This window comes from Eriocheir sinensis, chromosome 12 (assembly GCF_024679095.1).
Source record: "Eriocheir sinensis breed Jianghai 21 chromosome 12, ASM2467909v1, whole genome shotgun sequence".
Lineage (NCBI taxonomy): Eukaryota > Metazoa > Arthropoda > Malacostraca > Decapoda > Varunidae > Eriocheir > Eriocheir sinensis.
The window spans coordinates 2,170,749-2,192,847 of record NC_066520.1 but is presented as its reverse complement, the minus strand read 5'-3'; the positions used below and the strand labels follow the sequence as shown (position 1 = coordinate 2,192,847).

Genomic DNA, 22,099 nt, shown 5'->3' with positions numbered 1-22,099 from the left:
CCTATCGTCTCCGCCAGTTTTTTCCCTCTCCCAGATGCTATTCATATACAGAGGCCTTGTCCGTCCTCGTATGGAGTATGCATCTCACGTGTGGGGCGGCTCCACACGCACAGCTCTCCTGGACAGTGAAATTATAGGTTCTTTGGCTCATCATCTCCCCTCCTCTTATTGACAGTCTTCTACCTCTTAAATTCCGCCTCTATTGTGCATTTATTTCTAGCTTCTACCGATATTTTCATGCTTACTGCTCATCTGAACGTGCTAACTGCATGCCTCCCCCCTTCCCGGGACTCCGCTACACTCGACTTTCTACTCTTGCTCATCCCTATACTGTCCAAATCCCTTATGCAAGAGTTAACCAGCATCTTCATTCTTTCATCCCTTGCATTAATAAACTCTGGAACAATCTTCCTACATCTGCATTTCCTCCTGCCTACGACTTGAACTCTTTCAAGAGAAGAATATCGAGACACCTCTCCTTCCGAAATTGACCTCTATTTTGGCCATTCTTCTAATCTCTTTTTTATAGGGGACAGGTTAAATTTATGACGGTTTTATTGATAAATTCCGTGTATGTAGTTCCTACAGAGTGTATGTAGATATATAATATTTACCAATAAGAATTTTTAAGTCAGGAAAGTAATCGAATTTGTCCATATAAAGTATGATGAACTGTTCTCTGGTGTTAACTATTGAGACAAAGAGGAAATAAAGTCAGGACACGGGGTGGTCTTGCTGCATCCCCTTGCCTCCCGTATATACCTCATTGGGGAGCCTTTAGTTCGTTGTGGCAGGTGTCTGGCCTGCCTACAACAACAACAACTACTACTACTACTACTAGTACTACTACTACTAGTATTATTACTACTACGACTACTACAACTACTACTTTTTTATGTTTGGCCCATAGCACCGGTAGGCTTTATTTATGCGGCCTGTTGATTGTCCCCAGCTCGTTGGTGGTGCTGGCAAGTTTTATAGTGGCGCTATTTTTGTTTGACTCATGCTGCCCGCCGGAGCTCCGTTTGATCCTCTTTAGACAGTTTCGCTAGAGCCCGGATTGATAGGTGGTCATCAGGACCTTTACTACTACAACTACAACAACAACAACAACAACAACAACAACAACAACAACAACTACTATTACTACTACTACTACTACTACTACTACTACTATTCATGCTGCTATTTCCGCTACTTTTTATTAGGAGTTGGCAGGCAGACACCTACCGAAACCGGCGTAAGCCTCTCCCGGTGTGGTATGTACGGAGGCAAAGGGGTGCAGCAAGACTATGAAAGACCCTCCCGTGTCCTCACTTTCGTCTCCCTATTGTCTCATTAACACTAGCGAATAGTTCTTTAAAGACAAAATCCACACCAAATTTTATATCCGCTACACAAACACCATTTCCTCAAAATTATAAAAATTCGTCACGGCTAGGGACTAGGAATCCCCACCTGGGGAGGGAACCACATATATTAATAGGTCGGACTCAACTTTTGATAATATATCAGAGAAGTGTCTTGATGGCTCTTCTAACTTATTCTTCATCAACTTCTGAATTATTAGTGCACATGGTCTTCCCTGTAACTTCCATTCTGTGAAATACCATCTCTCCTCTTCCAAAGTTCACCTTCGTTTCCTAATCAGAACACAGGAGTGGGAGGTTACTAACAGTAATCTCCACTCTATTGCCTCTTACTGTCTCTACCTTAAACTTCGGTCGCAAGCTGATTGTTGCGTCTGCGTACCCAATATCACTTGCTCTCATGCCCACGACCTTGATTCTTCAGAATTTTTCACCATCTGACTGAGACAATTGCCATTCTATTACTATAAATACGTCTGTGCTGTTTCTCTCCCATTATTATTTTTTTTAGTATTTGCATTCCAAAGTAAAAGCACAGTTTGACTCACTCTTTCATAGCTGAAATCTCCATCTTAGGAAATTTTAATGTTCACCACCAGCTCTGGCTTTCATTCCCGTTCACTGACCAGCCTGGTGAACAATCCTACAACTTCGCTCTCTTCATTGATCTAGAGCAGTTGGCTCAGCACCCTGCACATGCCCCTGATCTCCTTGGAGACTCGCCCAACATTCTAGAGCTCTTCCTAATCTCTTGTCTCTCAGCTTATTCTGTAAAGTTGTCCTCTCCATTGGGCTCCTTAGATCACATTTTTATAATTGATCAAAACAAACGTATGTAAGTTCAAGCTTGAATTACAATTTCAATAATCAATTCACAATTCAGAGTACGTACCAAGTGGAGACAATTCAATCATAATAAGATACTTTAAAGTGTTTTATTATTCCAAAATAGAGAGTGGTGCTGAATTTAGCAATCTACAATGTTTTGAACAATGGCTGAGGACTGCTAGCTCATGCAGCCGAAGTACCATTCCACCACACGTCCAACAAAAGTCAGAATAACTTCTGCCGTCCCCCTCCTGCCTGCGGATCACTAGGACTTTATGATCTTGTTTGGAGAGTCCCAGTGTGACCTACGCATTGGTTGAAGGGGTGGCAAGGACTCCCCTCCAGCTAACAGTGGTTGGTGAGAACATTTAGGGGTACCCTGTTTAAGAGCTGGTTCAATCACGCTTGTTCTAGTGCTATCAGAGATAGAGAGGCCTTTTGCAAGAGATACCTGAGCCTTCGTACTCCTACTAATCATGATCTTTACATTTCTGCCCGAAATCGCGCCAGATCGATTCTTCGACTCACCAGAAATTTTAATCAAGAGACAATGTCACAGCCTTGCTTTCTCTAATTCTTTCAGACCTTTCTGGCATTTAGCCAAAAATATCTCTAACAAAATCACTTCTTCTTCTGTTACTCCTCTCCATAGTCCCGATGGTAACTCTGCTTTCACATAATGTATCTAATGCTGAACTCTTCGCTCAAACTTTCTCTGAAAATTTCACCCTGACGTTTCTAGACAAGTTCCTCCTACTCATATCCCCTCTGACTCCACTGTCCTTGTCATTAAATTTTTTAAGAATGATGTTTTCTATGCCCTATCTGACCTCAATCCTCAGAAGCCGTATGGACTCGATGGAGTGTCTCCTTTTGTCCTTAAAATCTGCACCCCTGTGCTGACTCCCTGCCTGGTCAAACTATTTCGTCTCTGCCTTCCAACATCTTCCTTTCCTTCCTGCTGGAAGTACGGCTACATACAACTTGTGCCTGAGAGTGACCGCTCTAATCCCTCAAACTACCGTCCTTTAGCTTTTGCTGTCTTGCCTTTCGACAGGTTTTGAAACTATCCGCAGCAGGAAAGTTCTTAAGCATCTATCAATTTCTGACTTACTTATTGATCACAGTATGAATTCCACGAGAAGCGTTCTACTAGTAATCTTGTTGTCCTAACTGACTCCTGGTCATCCACTCTTAGCCGTTTCGGTGAAACTTTTCCTGCTGTATTAGACATTTTAAAAGCTTTTAACAAAGTCTGACACAAACTTTTGCTTTCTAAACTACCCTCCTGTAAACTGTAACCTTCTGTCTGTAATTTTATGTACAGCTTCCTTCTTAGACCGATCTATCTCTGTTGTGGGAGACGGTCACTGCCCTTAGCCGAAATCTGTCAACAGTGATGTTCCGCAGGGCTCAGCTCTATTTCCCATCCTTTTCCTGTTGTTCATTATTGATCTCTCCAAAATTTAGAGTCCTATCCACTCCTACGTTGATGACTCTACTCTGCATTATTCAACATCTTTCAACAGAAGACCTTCCCAACATAAATTATAAGAGTCTAGGCTGGACTCTACATAAGGCTTAAACTCAAACCTTATCATCATTTCTGAATGTGGCAGAAGGAAATTAGTAAATTTCAGTGCCTCATTTTCTCGACATATCAACTCGACACAATTCTCACCTATTCCTCGCTCTTCGACAACACTCAGTTAATACCTTCTACAGTAAACTCAAAATCTTAACTGGAAACTTCATAGATCTTCTCTTGCTGAATTAACTTTCTCGAGATTAAGCATTCTCTGTCGTCTAAGCCAATTTTTTGCTCCCTCGGACGCTATCCATATATATGGGCCTTGTCCGTCCTCGTATCGAGTATGCATCTCGTGAATGGGGGGTTCCACACACACAGTCCTTTTGGACAGAGTGATAACAAAGTCTCTTTGTTTCATCATATCTCTTTCTTTTACTGACAGTCCTACCTCAAACTCCGCCGCACTGTTGCCTCTGTATCTTCTACCGATACTTTCATGATGACTGCTCTTCTGAACTTGCTAAGTACACACCTCCCCCCTTCCCGTGGCCCCGCTGCACCTTACTATTCAATTCTCCTCATCTTTATTTTACTTAAACCACTCATGCAGGAGTTAACCAGCATCTTCATTCTTTCATCCCTATCGCTGGTAAAATATGGAAAAGACTTCCTCCGACTATGCTTCCTCCTGCGTACGACTTGAACTCTTGCAGAGGAGAGTCAGGCCTTCCTCCGACTATATTTTCTCCGGTGTTCGACCAGATCTCTTTTTTTTTTCTCTTCTTTAAGGGAGCAGCGCTTAGCGGGCTATTTCCTTTTTGTTTGCTTGTTGCTGCCCATCAGGTGCTTCCTATGCTGTTATAAAAAATGACGTATCAGCCGTCCTTCAGTCAATCAGCTAGAGCCACAGTTTAAGTGAATGGATTATAGCATCGTAATACTTACAGCTGTTTTTCTTATTATTCGTCAGGCAACAAGTACTGGACTTTCCATGACCGTGACCTGGCACCTGAGGGGCTGACGTTCGCCGAGACCAATGCCAACCTGGACGAGTTGGTGGACCTCGCAGCCGAGCTCATGAAAAAGACGGGCGTGAAGCTACTGTGGGCAACCTGTAATCTCTTTGCACATCCGAGGTAAGCGATTCTCTCACCGATTTGTATATATATATATATATATATATATATATATATATATATATATATATATATATATATATATATATATATATATATATATATTTTTTTTTTTTGTTTACGGTGTGGGCTATTGCGCCGGTCTGCAACTTCCCGGTGGGGGCTGCTGGTCGGCCCACTGCTGCTTCCCGGTGGGGCCTGATGGTCGGCCCAGCCCGTTCTGGCGCAGGCGAGTGTTTATAGTGGCGCCATCTTGCATTGGCTCATGCTGCCCACCGGAACTCGTTCTTGACTCGCTTGGACGGCTTCCTCTAGAGTCCGGGTTGACGGGTGGTCTTCAGGACAGCATGTGGGTAGTTTTAAGCCACTCGGCGGTGACTGAAAATTCAGTGGTAGCGTCAGGGATTCGAACCTCGTCGTCCATCTCGCTGTGTATGTGGGCCCAGTAAACTACCAGTTCGGCCACCGCCTACCTCTCTCTCTCTCTCTCTCTCTCTCTCTCTCTCTCTCTCTCTATATATATATATATATATATATATATATATATATATATATATATATATATATATATAGGTAGGAAGACACCTACCGAGCGGGCGCAAGCCACTCCCGGTGAGGTATATATGGGAGGTGAGAAGGGAGCTGAAGCCCTCCAAAGACCCTTCCCATGTCCTCACTAACCGTTTCCCTATTGTCTCACCAACACCGGAGAGTAGTTCAGCATGCTCTCTAAAGACAGATCCTCTCTCTATCCACACCACACTGCATTCACACAACATACCCACCTTTTCCCAAAATTAAAATTTCAAAATGGCGCACATACACCAAGCCTCGGAGTCCCCGACTGGGGGGGGGACCACAAATTCCCCCAGGGAGGACTCCCCTTCTGGCTGCCGACCCGAGAGGTGTCTTGATAACTCCTCGAACCTCTTTCTTCTCAATTTCTGCAACATTCGCGGTCTTCGCTCTAATTTTCATTCTGTGGAACATCATCTCCTCCTCTAAACCTCACCTTCTCTTCCTTACCGAAACACAGGTTTCTGAGGCTACTGACAGCAATCTCTACTCTGTTCCCTCCTACTATCTCTATCCTAAATTTCAATCCAAAGCTGGATGTTGCGCCTACGTGCGCAACGACATCACTTGTTCTCGTGCCCACGACCTTGACTCTTCTGAATTTTCCACCATCTGGTTAAGACTTCACTGTCATTCTATTACTAAATACATCTGTGCTGTTTATCTCTCACCTAACTCTACCAACTATGTAAAATTCTTTGACTATTTGAATTCTATAGTGGAGCACATCTTGACCCACTCTCCCTTCGCTGAAATCTCCATCCTAGGAGATTTCAATGTTCACCACCAGCTTTGGCTTTCATCCTCTTTCACTGACCATCCTGGTGAACAAGCCTACAACTTTGCTATCCTCAACGACCTAGAGCAGTTGGTCCAGCACCCTACACGTATTCCCGACCGTCTTGGAGATCGGCCCAACATTCTAGACCTCTTCCTTACCTCAAACCCTTCTGCTTATTCTGTCAAACTGTTCTCTCCGTTGGGCTCCTCCGATCACAATCTTATTTCTGCATCCTGTCCTATCGCTCCTGTACACCCTCTGGACCCACCGAAGAGGCGATGCTTCTGGCATTTTGCTTCAGCTCGGTGGGACGACCTGAGGATGTACTTTTCCGATTTCCCGTGGAATGATTATTGCTTCCAGGATAGAGACCCCTCTGTGTGTGCTCAGCGCATCACAGAGGTGATTGTCTCTGGAATGGAGGCATACATTCCTCGTTCTTTCTCTACTCCTCACGCTAAAAAGCCTTGGTTTAATCATGCTTGTTCTCGTGCTGTCAATGATAGAGAGGTAGCTCACAAAAGGTACCAGAGCCTTCAAACTAATGCTAATTATGAACTCTACATTTCTACCCGAAATCGTGCCAAATCTATTCTCCGACTAACCAAAAATTCTTTCATTAATAGAAAATGTCAAAACCTTGCTTTCTCTAACTCTTCCCGTGACTTCTGGCATCTAGCCAAAAACATCTCCAACTTCACTTCTTCATCTTTCCCTCCACTCCTCAGTCCTGACGGCAACACTGCCGTCTCATCTATCTCTAAGGCTGAACTCTTCTCTCAAACTTTTTCTAAAAACTCCACTCTGGACGATTCTGGGCATATTCCTCCTACTCATCCCCCCTCTGACTCCTTTATGCCTGTTTTAAAGATTCTTCAAAATGATGTTTTCTATGCCCTCTCTGGCCTCAATCCTCAGAAGGCTTATGGACCTGATGGAGTGCCTCCTATTGTCCTTAAAAACTGTGCCTCCGTGCTGTCACCCTGCCTGGTCAAACTCTTTCGCCTCTGCCTGTCAACATCTACCTTTCCTTCTTGCTGGAAGTATGCCTTCATACAGCCTGTACCTAAGAAGGGTGACCGTTCCAATCCCTCAAACTACCGTCCTATTGCTTTACTTTCTTGTCTATCTAAAGCTTTTGAATCAATCCTTAACCGGAAGATTCAAAAGCACCTTTCCACTTCTGACCTTCTATCTGATCGCCAGTATGGGTTCCGCAAGGGGCGTTCTACTGGTGATCTCCTAGCCTTCTTAACTGACTCTTGGTCATCCTCTCTTAGCCGTTTCGGTGAAACTTTTGCTATTGCGCTGGACATATCAAAAGCATTTGATAGGGTCTGGCACAAATCTTTGCTTTCTAAACTACCCTCCTACGGTTTCTATCCTTCTCTCTGTACCTTTATCTCCAGTTTCCTTTCTGACCGTTCTATTTCTTCCGTGGTAGACGGTCACTGTTCTTCCCCTAAATCTATTAACAGTGGTGTCCCACAGGGTTCTGTCCTATCTCCCACTCTTTTTCTGTTGTTCATTGATGATCTTCTTTCCAAAACGAACTGTCCTCTCCATTCCTACGCCGATGATTCCACTCTGCATTATTCAATTTCTTTTAATAGAAGACCCACCCTTCAGGAACTTAACGACTCAAGGCTGGAGGCTGCAGAACGCTTAGCCTCAGACCTTACTATTATTTCCGATTGGGGCAAGAAGAACCTGGTGTCCTTCAACGCCTCAAAAACACAGTTTCTACACCTATCCACTCGACACAATCTTCCAAACAACTATCCCCTATTCTTTGACAACACCCAGCTATCACCTTCCTCAACACTAAACATCCTCGGTCTATCCTTAACTCAAAATCTTAACTGGAAACTTCATATCTCATCTCTTACTAAATCAGCTTCCTCGAGGCTGGGCGTTCTGTACCGTCTCCGCCAGTTCTTCTCCCCTGCACAGTTGCTGTCCATATACAGGGGCCTTGTCCGCCCTCGTATGGAGTATGCATCTCATGTGTGGGGGGGCTCCACTCACACAGCTCTTCTGGACAGAGTGGAGGCTAAGGCTCTTCGTCTCATCAGCTCTCCTCCTCATACTGATAATCTTCTACCTCTTAAATTCCGCCGCAATGTTGCCTCTCTTTCTATCTTCTATCGATATTTCCACGCTGACTGCTCTTCTGAGCTTGCTAACTGCATGCCTCCCCCCCTCCCGCGGCCCCGCTGCACTCGACTTTCTACTCATGCTCATCCCTATACTGTCCAAACCCCTTATGCAAGAGTTAAGCAGCATCTTCACTCTTTCATCCCTCACGCTGGTAAACTCTGGAACAATCTTCCTTCATCTGTATTTCCTCCTGCCTACGACTTGAACTCTTTCAAGAGGAGGGTATCAGGACACCTCTCCTCCCGAAATTAACCTCTGATTTTGGACACTTTAACCTCGGTTCGGGAGCAGTGAGGCGCGGGACTTTATTTGTTTTTTTTTTCTTTGCGCCCTAGAGCTCTCTCCTTAGCTATAAAAAAAAAAAAATATATATATATATATATATATATATATATATATATATATATATATATATATATATATATATATATATATATATTGTTACGCCACCCCCCCTACCACACACCATACACGGGCAGGCAGGCGGCGTGATCCTCACCAGAACAACCACACGGGCACCAGTCACTCACAGCGGCCCACTCCGAACACCGAGGGGAGGAGGGAACGAGGCAGGGCACAAAGGATACGCGTTCAACACTAAGTTCTAGTTTAATGACAGGTTCCTCACACAGTACAGCAACTTTCAAGGGCACAGAACAGTTAATCAGGCACAGTACAGGGGCACGGCAGACACGCACACCAGAAGCACACAGCTCGCGAGCGGAGCAGCTCAACACTCCCTAAGCCCAGACACGCACCTTCTCCAATACCCCTCAGCGCCTCTCGCTCGCCACTCTCCACTCTGCCGACTCAGCACTTCCTGCCCGGCGGCAGGAGGCCCCGGGCTCCCCTCTGTCTCTCTTGTCCCAACAAGTAGAGTTGCACCATGCTGAGCTAACATTGCATCATGCTACAATTTCCTCACATTACACATACAATCATTCACATACAGCACATTCGTAACACTATCTCCCCCTTCAGAAGGCAGTCGACCCGGCTGCCCCAACATTCAACAAACAAAACATGAAATTAATCAAACTAATCAGTCCCCTGGGACATCACTAAAGTCTCTTAACCATCCCGGCCGACGCCTCTCTCGCCGAGGGCGCCGCTGGGATGCGGGCGGTGGCACCCAGAGCCGCGTCGTCGGCCCCAAGTACTTGCTCAGGGTCGTCACTGACATCTGCCGCTTCGCCCGCACCGCCCCTGTTCTCGTTCGCCCCTTGGTCGACCTCTGACACGTCCTCGTCGCTGCTGCTGGGGCTTACGTCCCTCTTACGCCGGTCGTATGTCTCCTTCATTTCATGGCCTGGCCTGCCACCTTGAGCTTGCCCCGTACGCGTCGGTGCACCTCAGCCAGGCTTTCTTGCAGTGCCGCTGCTAAGCCAGAGGTGACGGTGGGCAAGCTCACGTCGGGAGGCCGCCCCGTGGCCAAATCCACCGGTAGCCTGAGCTCCCGGCCGAACATTGAACACAGAAAAATACATGCAATACACATAAATCAGTCTGTCCTCCACCACGTCCTCCACAGTCTCTTCTCGCGCCCCCAAGGGGCTCCGCCTGTCAGCCACGCCGTCGACCAGCCGCCAGTCCTCAGTGGGCTCTTCCACGCCATCCACTCCACGTGACGCTCGGGACAGTCGACACCGGCTCCTGGCCTCCACCCTCGGGGCAAGGTGCCCTCGCTCAGCCGTGACTACCTCCCCACGCAGCCATGCTCGAAAACCTCCTGGAAGCAAAGGGCACCATTCCGGTCACCCTCTCCAGCTCCCGTCCGAGGCCACCACGAGCCTTACTGGCCTGCGTCAGGTAGTCGAGGCCCAGCAAGCACGGCTCGTCTCGATCGGCGACGTCCATCGGCCGGCGCTCCACAGCGCTGCCTACGCCGATACGAGCCTCCACTGGCCCCTCCAGCAGCACACACTACCCCGGGTCAGGCCGCGCCGAGGACTCCTCAGCCCCCGGTGTCCACTGTCACGCGTCGTGGCTACAACCGCTAAGCCTCCCACTGGCAACACGCTGGTCGGGCGGCGGCAGCTTACTCAAGGCGGGGCCCGAGGGCGGGAGACGGCTGGAAGTTGACTCCCTTCTCCAGCCCGTCCGCGCTTCCTGCCTGTGCCGCGTCCCTGGACCTGGGACAGGTACTCAAGTGGTGGCCTGACTGGCCACGATCCTTACAGCGCGGCTGGAGGACGTCGGGGCTCAGCCGGTCGAGGGAACGCGTCCTTCGCTCCCCCAGGCACCGACTGCACCTATGCCCCCTCTTGCCACAGCCCCCGCACGAGCCACGGAGGCCCTCCGGGCTCGCCTTCATCGACGCTGCCTTCATCTTCACCTTCGCCATCCGGCCCCGGAGGTCATGGCAGGGCGGGGCGGCCGCCGCTAGGCCGCTGATCGTCGTCAATGCCCCGAACTCCAAGGCCTTCGTCAGCGCGTCATCGGTCCACGGCAGGGGGTGGGAGTCCTCGCCAGTCTCGTCCCTCAGCGCCCGGCAATCCGCACAGAAGCGCTGTGTGCCGTCCTTCTTCATATCCAGGACGACTGCTGAGGGCCACGGACAGTCTGTCCGCTCCATCACCCCCTGCGCCGCCAGCTCGTTGACGGCGCGCTGCAATTCCTCCCGCCTGGCCGGCACGACACGTCGGGGCGGGCTCCTGGTGGGCGCACCATTTCCCGTGCTGATGTTGTGATTCAACAACCCCGCGCAGCCCAGCAGGTCCAATCCACCCCCGCTGAACACGTCCGCGCACCGAGCCAGGGTGTGGCGCACCTTCGTCTGCGCCTCCGTCAGGTGAGCGGCGCTCCGGTGCACCGAATCCTCCAGGAAGTCGGGCAGCGGCCTCACAGCGGCCGACTCCGCACTCCCCGACGCCTCCTCTTGTTGCTCCACCTCTACACAGGTGCCCAGCTTGGCACCAGCGGGTACTTTCCGAGCCTCGTCGGAGGAGTTAGCCACCAGCACCGTGACTGACTCCTCCCCCGCTCCTTCGAGACTCCCTCCGGCTGCCACACCACCAGGCAGCTGCAGGCCCTCCGTGGACTCCACCGTGCCTTCCGCTGGCATCGCGTCCGACCGGCAACACAGGACCCTGGCCTCCGTCCCCGGGGCAAGGTGCAGTCGCTCCGCCGCGACTACCTCTGCACAGCCGACCTTCGGGAGCAAAGGCGCCTGTCCGCGCAGCCTCTCCAGCTCCCGTCCAAGGTCGGCACAGGCCTCGCCCTGCGGCAGGTAGTCGAGGCCCAGCACGCACGGCTCGTCTCGATCGGCGACGTCCATCGGCCGGCGCTCCACAGCGCTGCCTACGCCGATACGAGCCTCCACTGGGCCCTCAGACTGCACGCAGTGCTCCGTGACGCCACACAGCCTCTGTGGCGCGTCCTGGAGTCGTGTAGCGGCCGGCATGTCAGGCCGCCCCAAGGTCCTCTCGGCGCTTCCCACCAAGCGGCCGGGCCCGTCCACTGAGCCCCGTAGCGCTGTTGTCCGCTGCAGCGCCTTCTCATCCTCGCCCCAGCCCTGGGCAGCAGCTGGCATCTTGAACTGGGCCTCCCATACCAACTTCCCGCCGTGCCCCGCTGGCTTAAACCTCCCTGAGCACGGTGAGGCCGAGGGGCCGCAGAGAGGAGCGGGCAGACCACGTGGGCTGCAAGCCGGCCGGCATGGCGGAGAGGGAGGCGGTGAGAGAGGCAACGAGGCAGGGTAAATGGGTCCGGCTCCAGCACCAGCTTGACCCAAGGGAGCGGCTCCGACGGCTCCCCAGCCTCCTGCAGCCTCCACCGACTCCGCCAGTCCGCCACCAGGCTTCAGGGGCCCTTGCCAGGGGCCCCACGCGGAGCCCCGCCAGTCCGCCACCCAGGCGTCCGTCGCCAGCACACGTGACGCTTCTTGTTCCTCCCCGCGTGACGTTGCCAACTCTCGCCGCTGCCTCTCCGCCTCCACCTCCTCCCTCAGGCCCTGGACCTCGCCTTTCAGAGTCTGCACCTCTCCCAGCAGTTCACTCCTAACGCTGTCGCAGGCCTTGTCAGTGTACTGCTGGGTTTCCTCCTTCAGGGACGAGAGACTGCTCTGGAGGACCTCGGCTAGATGGCGTGCCCTCTCGTCTGCCCTCTGAGCCTGCTCGAGTGCCCTCTCTTCTGCCCTCTTTTCCATCTCGGCCAGCATGGCAGCGAACAAGTCCATCTGGCCCGGCTTCACCTCACCCGCGTCAGCCTCGGCCTTGCCCGTCTCCTCACCCTCACGGTGACCATTGGGGGACGCCATGACACTCGGCGCGCTTCACTGTTCACTTATCCCACTCCTGACACCAAGTGTTACGCCACCCCCCCTACCACACACCATACACGGGCAGGCAGGCGGCGTGATCCTCACCAGAACAACCACACGGGCACCAGTCACTCACAGCGGCCCACTCCGAACACCGAGGGGAGGAGGGAACGAGGCAGGGCACAAAGGATACGCGTTCAACACTAAGTTCTAGTTTAATGACAGGTTCCTCACACAGTACAGCAACTTTCAAGGGCACAGAACAGTTAATCAGGCACAGTACAGGGGCACGGCAGACACGCACACCAGAAGCACACAGCTCGCGAGCGGAGCAGCTCAACACTCCCTAAGCCCAGACACGCACCTTCTCCAATACCCCTCAGCGCCTCTCGCTCGCCACTCTCCACTCTGCCGACTCAGCACTTCCTGCCCGGCGGCAGGAGGCCCTGGCTCCCTCTGTCTCTCTTGTCCCAACAAGTTGAGTTGCACCCTTCTGAGCTAACATTGCATCATTATACAAGTTACTCAAATTCCACATACAATCCTTCCCAGACAGCCCATTCGGAACCATATATCTATATATATATATATATATATATATATATATATATATATATATATATATATATATATATATATATATATATATATATATATATATATATATATATATATCTATATATATATATATATATATATATATATATATATATATATATATATATATGTACGCAGTACCCTCTCGAGTTTCGCGCTCGCTTCGTTCCGAGGGTATAGCGCTAAACTCGAGGATCGCGAAACTCGAGGTATTGAAAACACTGAAAAAGCGCTTATCTGTTCCGGCCCATGGAGATTTTTTAATTTTTTTTATGTGGGCAATGGCGCCGTTAGACTATCCATCGGGGCCTGATAGTCGGCCCCATGCCCGTCATGGCGCAGGCAACTTTTTATAGTGGCGCTATTATAATTGGCTCATGCTGCCCCCCGGAGCTCACTTTTTTTCCTCCTTTACTCCCTTGTTATTTCAAAATACGTACCTTGGAAAAAGGAGGAAAACAGGAAGAGAGAACGGGTCGTTTTAAAGCCAAAGATGAAGTCTTGCGATTGGCTGAGCTCTAAAAACACGCTTGTGATTCGCTGGGAGTCCGATGACGTCATCGCCGGCGCTAACCCGGTCAGCGGCCTCGCTGCCTTGGGGCAGCGTCACACTGCCCGTTTTCCTCTAACCGTTGTGGCTACTGGCAACGCCCGTGCCCCCATTCAGGAGCGAGTTGTCGGTAACCTGGTGTCACACCGGGCCTTTTTCTTCCCACCGCGTTGGTATCCTTCATTTTATGGACACTGCCCGCTTCAACAATCTCTTTGCTAAATCCATTTCATGTATCCTCACTCCTGTATTGACAACTGAACTTCTTTATGTCTTAAAAATAAGTCCCCTTTCTCAATTCCTTACTGTGTCGTCTTAGTTGCCTCCTCCTTTCCATTTTGATTAATCATTTGATTCTACTCGTATTCCTGTACAACGCTATCAGGTCTCCTCTTTCTCTTTTTTCTTCCAGTGTTGGTAAGCCCAGTTCCTCTAATCTAGTCTCGTATGGCAGACTTGATAGTTCTGGTACCATCTTAGTCGCAATCCTCTGAGTCTTTTCAAGTTTCCTCATGTCCATTTTCTTGTGTGGTGAACGGACAACTGCCGCATACTCTAGCCTTGGTCTAATCAATGTTGTTATTATTTTTTCATCATGTTCCCATCCAAGTAGTGAAATGCAACTCTATATTTTGCAGCAGACTATATGTTTCTCCGAATATCGTGTTTATATGCTTCTCAGGTGTCAGTGTATATTGTATTATAATTCCAAAGTTTTTTTTTTCCTTCACTGTGTCGATGATTATCCCTCCCATCTTGTACACTCCAGTTGGCCTATTTTTACTCTTCCCTGTTTTCATTGTGTGGCACATCTTTTCATTGAATTCCATTTCCCATTTTTTTTACTCCATTTATGTATCTCATTTAAAATTTCTTGCAGTTTATTACAATCATCCTCATTTCTTTTTTTTCTAAGCAGTTTGGCGTCATCTGCAAACATACTCATGCAACTCCTTACTTTTTTTGGCATATCATTTGTATATGTTAAAACAGTGCTATCACTGATCCCTGTGGAACTCCACTTGTGACCGTTCTCCATTCTGATAATTCATCTTTAAACACAGTTCTTACTTCTCTGTTTGCTAGGCAATGTTTCATCCATTCTGTCATTTTTCTCCCCAATCCTCCTCTATTTTCTAATTTCCACAGAAGTCTCTTCTAAGTAACTTTATCACATGCCTTTTTTAAGTCCAAAAATATGCAGTCAGCCCATCCGACTCTCTCCTGCACTATATCTATTACTCTTGAGTAACAACATATTAGATTTGTGACACAAGATTTACCTTGTCTGAATCCAAATTGACTTTCATTTATTATTTTCTTTCTTTCTAGAAGGTCTACCCACTGTTTTTAACTATTTTCTCACACAGCTTGCACATGACGCTTGTTAGAGAAACCTGGTCTATAGTTCAGAGGCTCTTTTTTCTCTCTTATATAGTGGGACCACATGTGCCCTTTTTCATTGTACTGGGACTTCCCCGGTCTTGACTGAACAACTTATAATATCATGAACTGGTTCTATTAACTGTTCACTGCATTCTTTTAGTACTTGACCCGATATTTCATAAGGATCCATTGCCCTCTTACCATCTAGTGACTTTAATAGCCCCATTATCTCCCCTCTATCCACCTTTGTTTTCCATTCCCCTTTTCAAATTCTGTCTCCTTGGTAAATACTTTCTGAAAGTTTTCATTTAATATTTCACAGACTTCCTTTGTATCTTCATAGACTTGGTCACCCACTTTGATCGTTTTCACAGCTTCTCTTTTTCCTCAGTTTCTTATTTATATGTCTATAAAAAAGTTTTCGGTCCTCCTTACGTTTTTCTATTTTGTTCTTTTCATACTTTCTTTCTTCTTCTTTCATCACTTTGGTGTAATCATTTCTAGCTTGTCGATAGCCTTCCCTGTTTATGACATTCCTCCTCCTTTTTAAGTTTCTTCATGCTTTTATCTTTCCTTTTCTTTGTTTCCAGACATCTTACATTAAACCATTTTTTTTCCCTCTTTTATTTAATGCAGTAGGTACCCACTTTACCACACCTTCATTATAAGTTTTAAGGAAGTAATCATATTTTTGTTGTACTTTTCTCAGCTTTTTCATTTCTGATCAATTTATACTTCCAAAAAAAGCTCTCAATTCTTTGTACTCAGCTTTATGGTAATTCCTTCCTTTCTCTTTATGGTTTTCTAATCCTCTTCATTTTCTATTTGTAATATTTCATGGTCACTTATTCCCAGTGGGCACTCGTGTTGCGCTTCACTTAACAAGTCTGCTCCTTTATTGAAAATTAAGTCCAATTTTGTTGGTTCATCCTCTCCTGTAAATCTCGTCTCTTCCTTCACCCATTGTATCATGAGATAGACAGATAGATATGTGTGTGTGTGTGTGTGTGTGTGTGTGTGTGTAATTCACTTCTTGGTCTGCTGCGGGTCTCTCTCGAGACAGCCAGCCGTTCCCCTACGGAAGAGTACAGAGCTCATAGTACCGATCTTTGGGTAGGACTGAGACCACTCACACACAACACACCGCGACAACGAGGTCACAACTCCTTGCCTGACGTCGCCTACCTACTCACTGCTAGGTGAACAGGGGCTACACGTGAAAGAAGATAAACCCAACTTATCTTCACCCGGCCGGGGAATCGAACCCCGGTCCTTCTAGTTGTGAGGCAGACGCTCTATCCACTGAGCTACCTGTGTGTGTGTGTGTGTGTGTGTGTGTGTGTTTTACGTTCTGCATTCGGCGCCAGTAGGCTTTCTTGGTCACTTGGTGGGGCCCACTTGGTGGGGCCTTATAGTCTGCCTCAACCTCATAATTATGGCGCAGGCATGTGTATATAGTAACCTCATCTTCCTCAGCTCATGCTGTCCCACGTGGCTCATCATCGTTCCTCTTTTTAGAGAGGGAATCCAGTGTCCGGGTTGATAGGCGGTCTTCAGGACAGCATATGGGTAGTCTTAGGCCACTCGGCATTGACTGAAAAGTCCCAGCTTGTTGCTGTGGGCGGCACGGGAGCCTGTGTCCTCCTGTACGCCGCGCCAGCTCGCTAACCACTCAGCCACCGCCTCCCTAATATGAGTGTGTCTGTATGTGTGCCTATTTGGTGCTCTTATTGAAGATGAAATTCCTGGGATTTCTTGAACAATGATATGACATCCATGGTTGTTATCCTCGCACGGCAGATTCATGCACGGCGCCGCTACCAGCTGCGATGCGCACGTGACCATGTACGCCGCCGCGCAGGTGAAGAAGGGACTGGAGGTGGCTAAGAGGCTCGGCGCCGAAAACTTTGTGTTTTGGGGAGGCCGTGAGGGCTACCACTCCCTCCTTAACACCGATGTGAAGGCAGAGCTTGATCACTTGGCGGCCTTTTACAGGATGGTCATTGGTAAGAAGGAATAATCACGCAGTAAAAGTCTAATGTTTACATGAACCTGACGGCTGACACTTTCAAATCTGTATGCCTTTTTAATTATGCCTGACGCTGTGACATTCTGGTATTATATATAGTTTACTGCTACACAGCTCTTTCCTCTAAGTTTTACATGTTATCATCAGCATATAAAGAAAAGATTGGCTTCAGAGGACAATTACTGATCGAGCCCAAACCAAAGGAGCCTACCCGCCATCAGTATGATTATGATGCTCAAACTGTAATGGCATTCCTGCACCAGTATGGGCTTAGTAGCCACTTCAAGCTCAACATTGAACCAAACCACACCACGCTGGCTGGCCATCCGTATGAACACGATGTTGTCTTCTCCTCAGCGTATGTATAATTTATAAAATGGATGATAGGAATGTTTGAGGTTTCTTCATACGTGTTTGCATAATAAATAAAAAATGAACTTTCTAGCTTGGTTTGAATACTTACTTTGGCTTGACTGTGATTGCACTTGAAACGAGCGATAACCGACTCCGTGGTCTTTCCTGCTTCAGGTTCGGCATGCTCGGCAGCATCGATGCCAACACAGGGTCACCAGACCTCGGTTGGGACACAGACCAATTTCCCATGGACATCCGCAGCTGCACAATGGTTATGAAAACAGTCCTAGAGCAGGTCTGTATTTTTCACAGTATATTTTCATTAATGATTTTTTATTCCTTTGATGCATTTTGGGGGTTCCTATACTTTATTTTTTTTATCTTTAGGAAGTCTTGCATGCCATCGTTGAGGGGTAACTTTTACTAATGATGCATTCGTTCGGAGACTAGCTTACCCTTGTTCTAATAAAACTTTATACAAATTCCTTTTCACGCAGTACCCTGAAGCTGGCATAAAAACATAGGTAACAATATTGGCAGGACACTTTTCGTTCTCAATTTTTTGTAGCTCAATTCCAGGTACGTTATTAAATGTATATTCCCCACTTTAGTTTATGACAACAAAAATGAAAGATTATATAACCTGCATTTTAATTTAGTGATTCTTGCAATAACCTTTACATATTATAATTTGACCAGCTTTTCATCGTATTGCAATGTACGCCCAACCGAGATATGCAAATTCGAGGAGAAAGAGATGTTCTACGCCAACCACAGACTTGTTGCAAAATTGAGGATGCGCATAAAAAAAATCACAAGATGCAACCCATCAAGGTTCTATTTTGGCCCTCTAAATATTACTACATCGGGACGTAACCTACACTAACAGAATCAGAAAAGCATGTAGATTCAGGATCCGGTTTTTAAAAAAATGTTGCGATGAAATGAGTACGAAGGAACTGAAGGGAAATAAGTGCAAGAAAATGTTTATGTTTACTTTATTCATCCCTCATTTTCGTATATATGATTTTTCATTACTATAATAAATTTATGCTAGTGTGATGCAAAATTTTCTCAGGAAGACGATGGTGATCTCATTTTTCCTGATAATGAATGGTGGTGTCAGGAAACGGGATGGAAGTGGTGTATAAAGTCGTCGGTTTTGGATGAACAGGGCACACTCACAGCCGCCGCAGCGAGCTGCTGGCATCACTCATCAAAATGCAGAGGGATAGAGGACTCGTGCTCTATTTTCACCAGACCGTTTTGGTGTTGGCGACTACGGGTCAGCCCCGTCCCGCCGCTCTGCCACACTGTCTCAACACCTTTCTCTTCCTTTCATATGTCAGCTATTTACTACTTCTAAGTGAATAAAATTAATGTTTTGATAATCTAATGAGGCTGTATAGTAGCTATTCAGACTTTTTTTTTTGGGGGGGGGGGGGGCGATAATAACAATGATTTGGTTTAAGCACTTCGCCTACCATCAAAGAATTTAAAAGAATTTTCTAGAATTCATTGTGACAGCAATTTCTATGCATATAAACACCTACCGAAATGGGCGAGAGGGCGTTGCAAAACTATCCAAGATCTTTTCGTGTTCTCACTTTCCTTTTACCTTTTGTTTCTTCCAACACCAGAGAGTAGTTTAGCATGCTCTCTAACGACAAATTCTCTTACTTTCCACACTACGTTCACGCAACACACACTTTTTCCAAGAAATTACTAAGGTTGAAGCACACCTTGGTCTTCATATCTCTAATCGCAGTGTACGCCACTACTGAGATGTGCGGACTTGAATAGAAAGAGGTGTTCTACGCCATGCTTGACTTTATAGTTGACCAGTGCCCCCCACGTGACACACTCATTGTCGTGGGCGACTTCAATGCAGTTACCGGCAGAGAGAGATAGCTACATGTGTTGGTCCCCAAGGCTCTGCCACCAGAAACATTAGCAGTTCACTCTGTCTGAACATTGCAAAGTCCAGAAGGATGAGGATTGCTGAATCTTGCAGTTCTATAGACGCGAGCCTCGCCGCTGGACGTGGTATAGCAATGTTGGCGGTGTGGCAAAGGAGATCGATCACATTATTGTTAGTACTCGTTGGAGGAGTGCTGAGTTCTTTGCGACCGACCACAGACTTGTTGCAAAACTGAGGATAAGCATAAAAAAATCTCAAGATGCAACCCACCAAGGTGTGTGTTCAGGAGTATGCAGTGGCAGTTTTCAATCGGTTTAAAGTGCTTGGTACTTTGGAGGACCCTGGAGAGTTGCGGGATACTTTTAAACGTGAAACTCTCAAAGCTGCCAAGGATTCCATTGGAGAGCGCTCAAGGTCTAGGAGTGGCGTTGCCTCGTGAGAGACACTGAAGAATATTGAGGAGAGTTGTGCTGTCGGGCTGGCTGAGGACTCGGAGCGATACAGGACTCTGTCACGACTCACGACGAAATAGAACCCTTCTGAGAAGGGATAAGGAGAGGTACGTCAGAGGTCTCGCTGTGTATGTCGAGGGTTGTCTAAATGCAAACGACCTAAGACCTACCTTTCGAACTCTGAAGAATCTTCGCCCCAAATCCACATCTCAGACGAGTACTACTCGAACTGCCAATGGGCAGATAGTATCAGATGCGGATGGGTACTGGGCTCGTTGGGCCGAGTACTTTGGGCAGTTGTACTCGTCAAAACCTCCAAGCGGTCAGCTCTCCCTGGATGGGTTGCAGATGGCGGTTGCTGATCCACCAATAGACGAAACGCCACAATCTATTGCAGAAGTGAGAAAGGGTGTGAGAAAGTTGAAGGATGGAAAAGCAGCTGGAATCTGTAATATCAGAGAGGATATGTTGAAAGCTGGGGGTGAAGCCATGATCCATGGGTTCCATGCGGTGCTGTCTGCGGTGTGGCAGTCTGGTGCCATTCATCTTGACTGGAAAAGAGGGATTGGTTGTCCCCATCTATAAAGGGAAAGGGGACCGACAGGACTTCAACAATTACCGTGGTATTTACACTGCTCATTGTGCCGTGCAAGGTGCTCGCTCATCTGTTGGTGATGCGAATTTGATATCATCAGCTTAAGTTTCAGACCTGAACAATCCGGGTTCACGCCCGACAAGTCAACAATTAACAGGATCCTAGCACTTTGCATCCTCGTGGACCGCCGGCGGCTGGTCGTAACCTATGTCTATCTCAAGAAGGCATTTGACTCGGTGAATCGTGAGACACTCTGGGACATTCTGCGGATCCGTGGGATTCATGTAAGGATTACTGACCTGTTGACTGACCTTTACTCTGGGACTGAGAGTGCTGTGAAGTATGAGAGAGGCTCTCCCATTTTCTTCCCTGTTTATTCAGGTGTGAGGTAGGGATGCGTCCTTGCTCCATCACTTTTCAACGCTTGCATGAACTGGGTATTGGGCAAAGTTGCAGATCAAAGTCGTTGCGAAGCATCTGTTGGCTACATCAAGGTCATTGATCTTTATGCTGATGATGCTGTACTTCTCGCGGAATCACTGGAGGTCCTGGTGATGGCTCTCGAAGTGCTGCATGAGGAGAAGGCTCTGGGACTGAAGCTCTCCTGGGCCAAGAGCAAGGTCCAATCGTTGGTATATGTTCAGAGAGTTGCCCATCTCACTGTGGTACTTCTCACCCCAACCATGGGTTAGATCTCATTATTCTATGCATTTTGAACCCCATATATATGCATCGCAGATTGATAGAAACGCTGCTACCGATTTTTTTTAAAGTTAGTGGTTTTTTTGCGGGCCGCGATGTTGTGGGCCCCGGGCGTGGGAGGGATAGCGTACGACTCTCAATAATTTGGCCCACACTCGCCTGGTAAGGTTAGATTAATTCTACGGTGTTCTACCTACTACTGTTGTACTTCTCTAGTTTTACGAAATAATTACGGCTACCACTGTTTACGCGCGCCATATTTGACTGCTCTGGCGATGGGCTCGGCGGCGGTGCAGCCAGTGTTGCGAGAAATACCTCCTCGCAAAAATAAGTCGCATATACATGTGGGGGGGTCCCCCTCTGGTTAGAAGGGGAGGCGAAGGGGGCGAAGCCCCCCCGTTAGCTGTTAGGTCGTAAAGTTTTGTTGGAATAGTTTAAATATGTTCCCCCACCCTAAACCCTCTGCGAGCTATTTTGCAGCTGCGGCGGCGGATGATGAAATTGCAATAAGTCAATTTTTAGTAGTTTCCGAAGAAAAAAACTATCTCCAAATGAAAAACCACAATATTTTGCCCCGAAATAAATAGCCAGTGTATCAAATTTTGAGATGGGCAACTTTCTGAACATTTACCGAATCGTTTGGAGACTTGCTGTATGACTCAGTTCAGTCTGTTCATGACTGTGGTGAAGATGTCGATGTCATCAAAAGCTTCATGTGCCTTGGTAGCGTAGTGCATAACAATGGTAGGTTTTATCATGAAGTCACTCGACGGATTGGCCTGACTCGCTCAATACGAGTATATGGCGTTGTCGATATATATGCAGGCGGACAAAGATTCGAATCTTTAAGTCTCTTGTGTTTTCTGTCTT

The 22,099-nt window shown here is 47.6% G+C and overlaps 2 protein-coding genes across 3 annotated transcripts in view; one reads left to right on the top strand and one right to left on the bottom strand.

Moving 5' to 3' along the window:
• The window catches only part of LOC126997298 (uncharacterized), a 38,260-nt gene extending 25,207 nt beyond the window's left edge, over positions 1-13,053 (bottom strand). Inside the window, exon 1 of one of the 2 annotated variants that reach the window (XM_050858298.1) lies at positions 11,967-13,053. In XM_050858298.1, coding sequence (XP_050714255.1) covers positions 11,967-12,640 — 674 coding nt within the window. In that variant the 5' untranslated portion in view covers positions 12,641-13,053. The remainder of the gene's footprint in view (positions 1-11,966) is intronic. The other variant, XM_050858297.1, reaches the window with a different exon arrangement.
• LOC126997300 (xylose isomerase-like) overlaps positions 1-22,099 on the top strand; it is a 63,543-nt gene that overhangs the window by 17,119 nt on the left and 24,325 nt on the right. The window contains exons 4-7 of the mRNA XM_050858299.1: positions 4,700-4,865; positions 16,977-17,182; positions 17,353-17,563; positions 17,734-17,854. Coding sequence (XP_050714256.1) covers positions 4,700-4,865; positions 16,977-17,182; positions 17,353-17,563; positions 17,734-17,854 — 704 coding nt within the window. The remainder of the gene's footprint in view (positions 1-4,699; positions 4,866-16,976; positions 17,183-17,352; positions 17,564-17,733; positions 17,855-22,099) is intronic.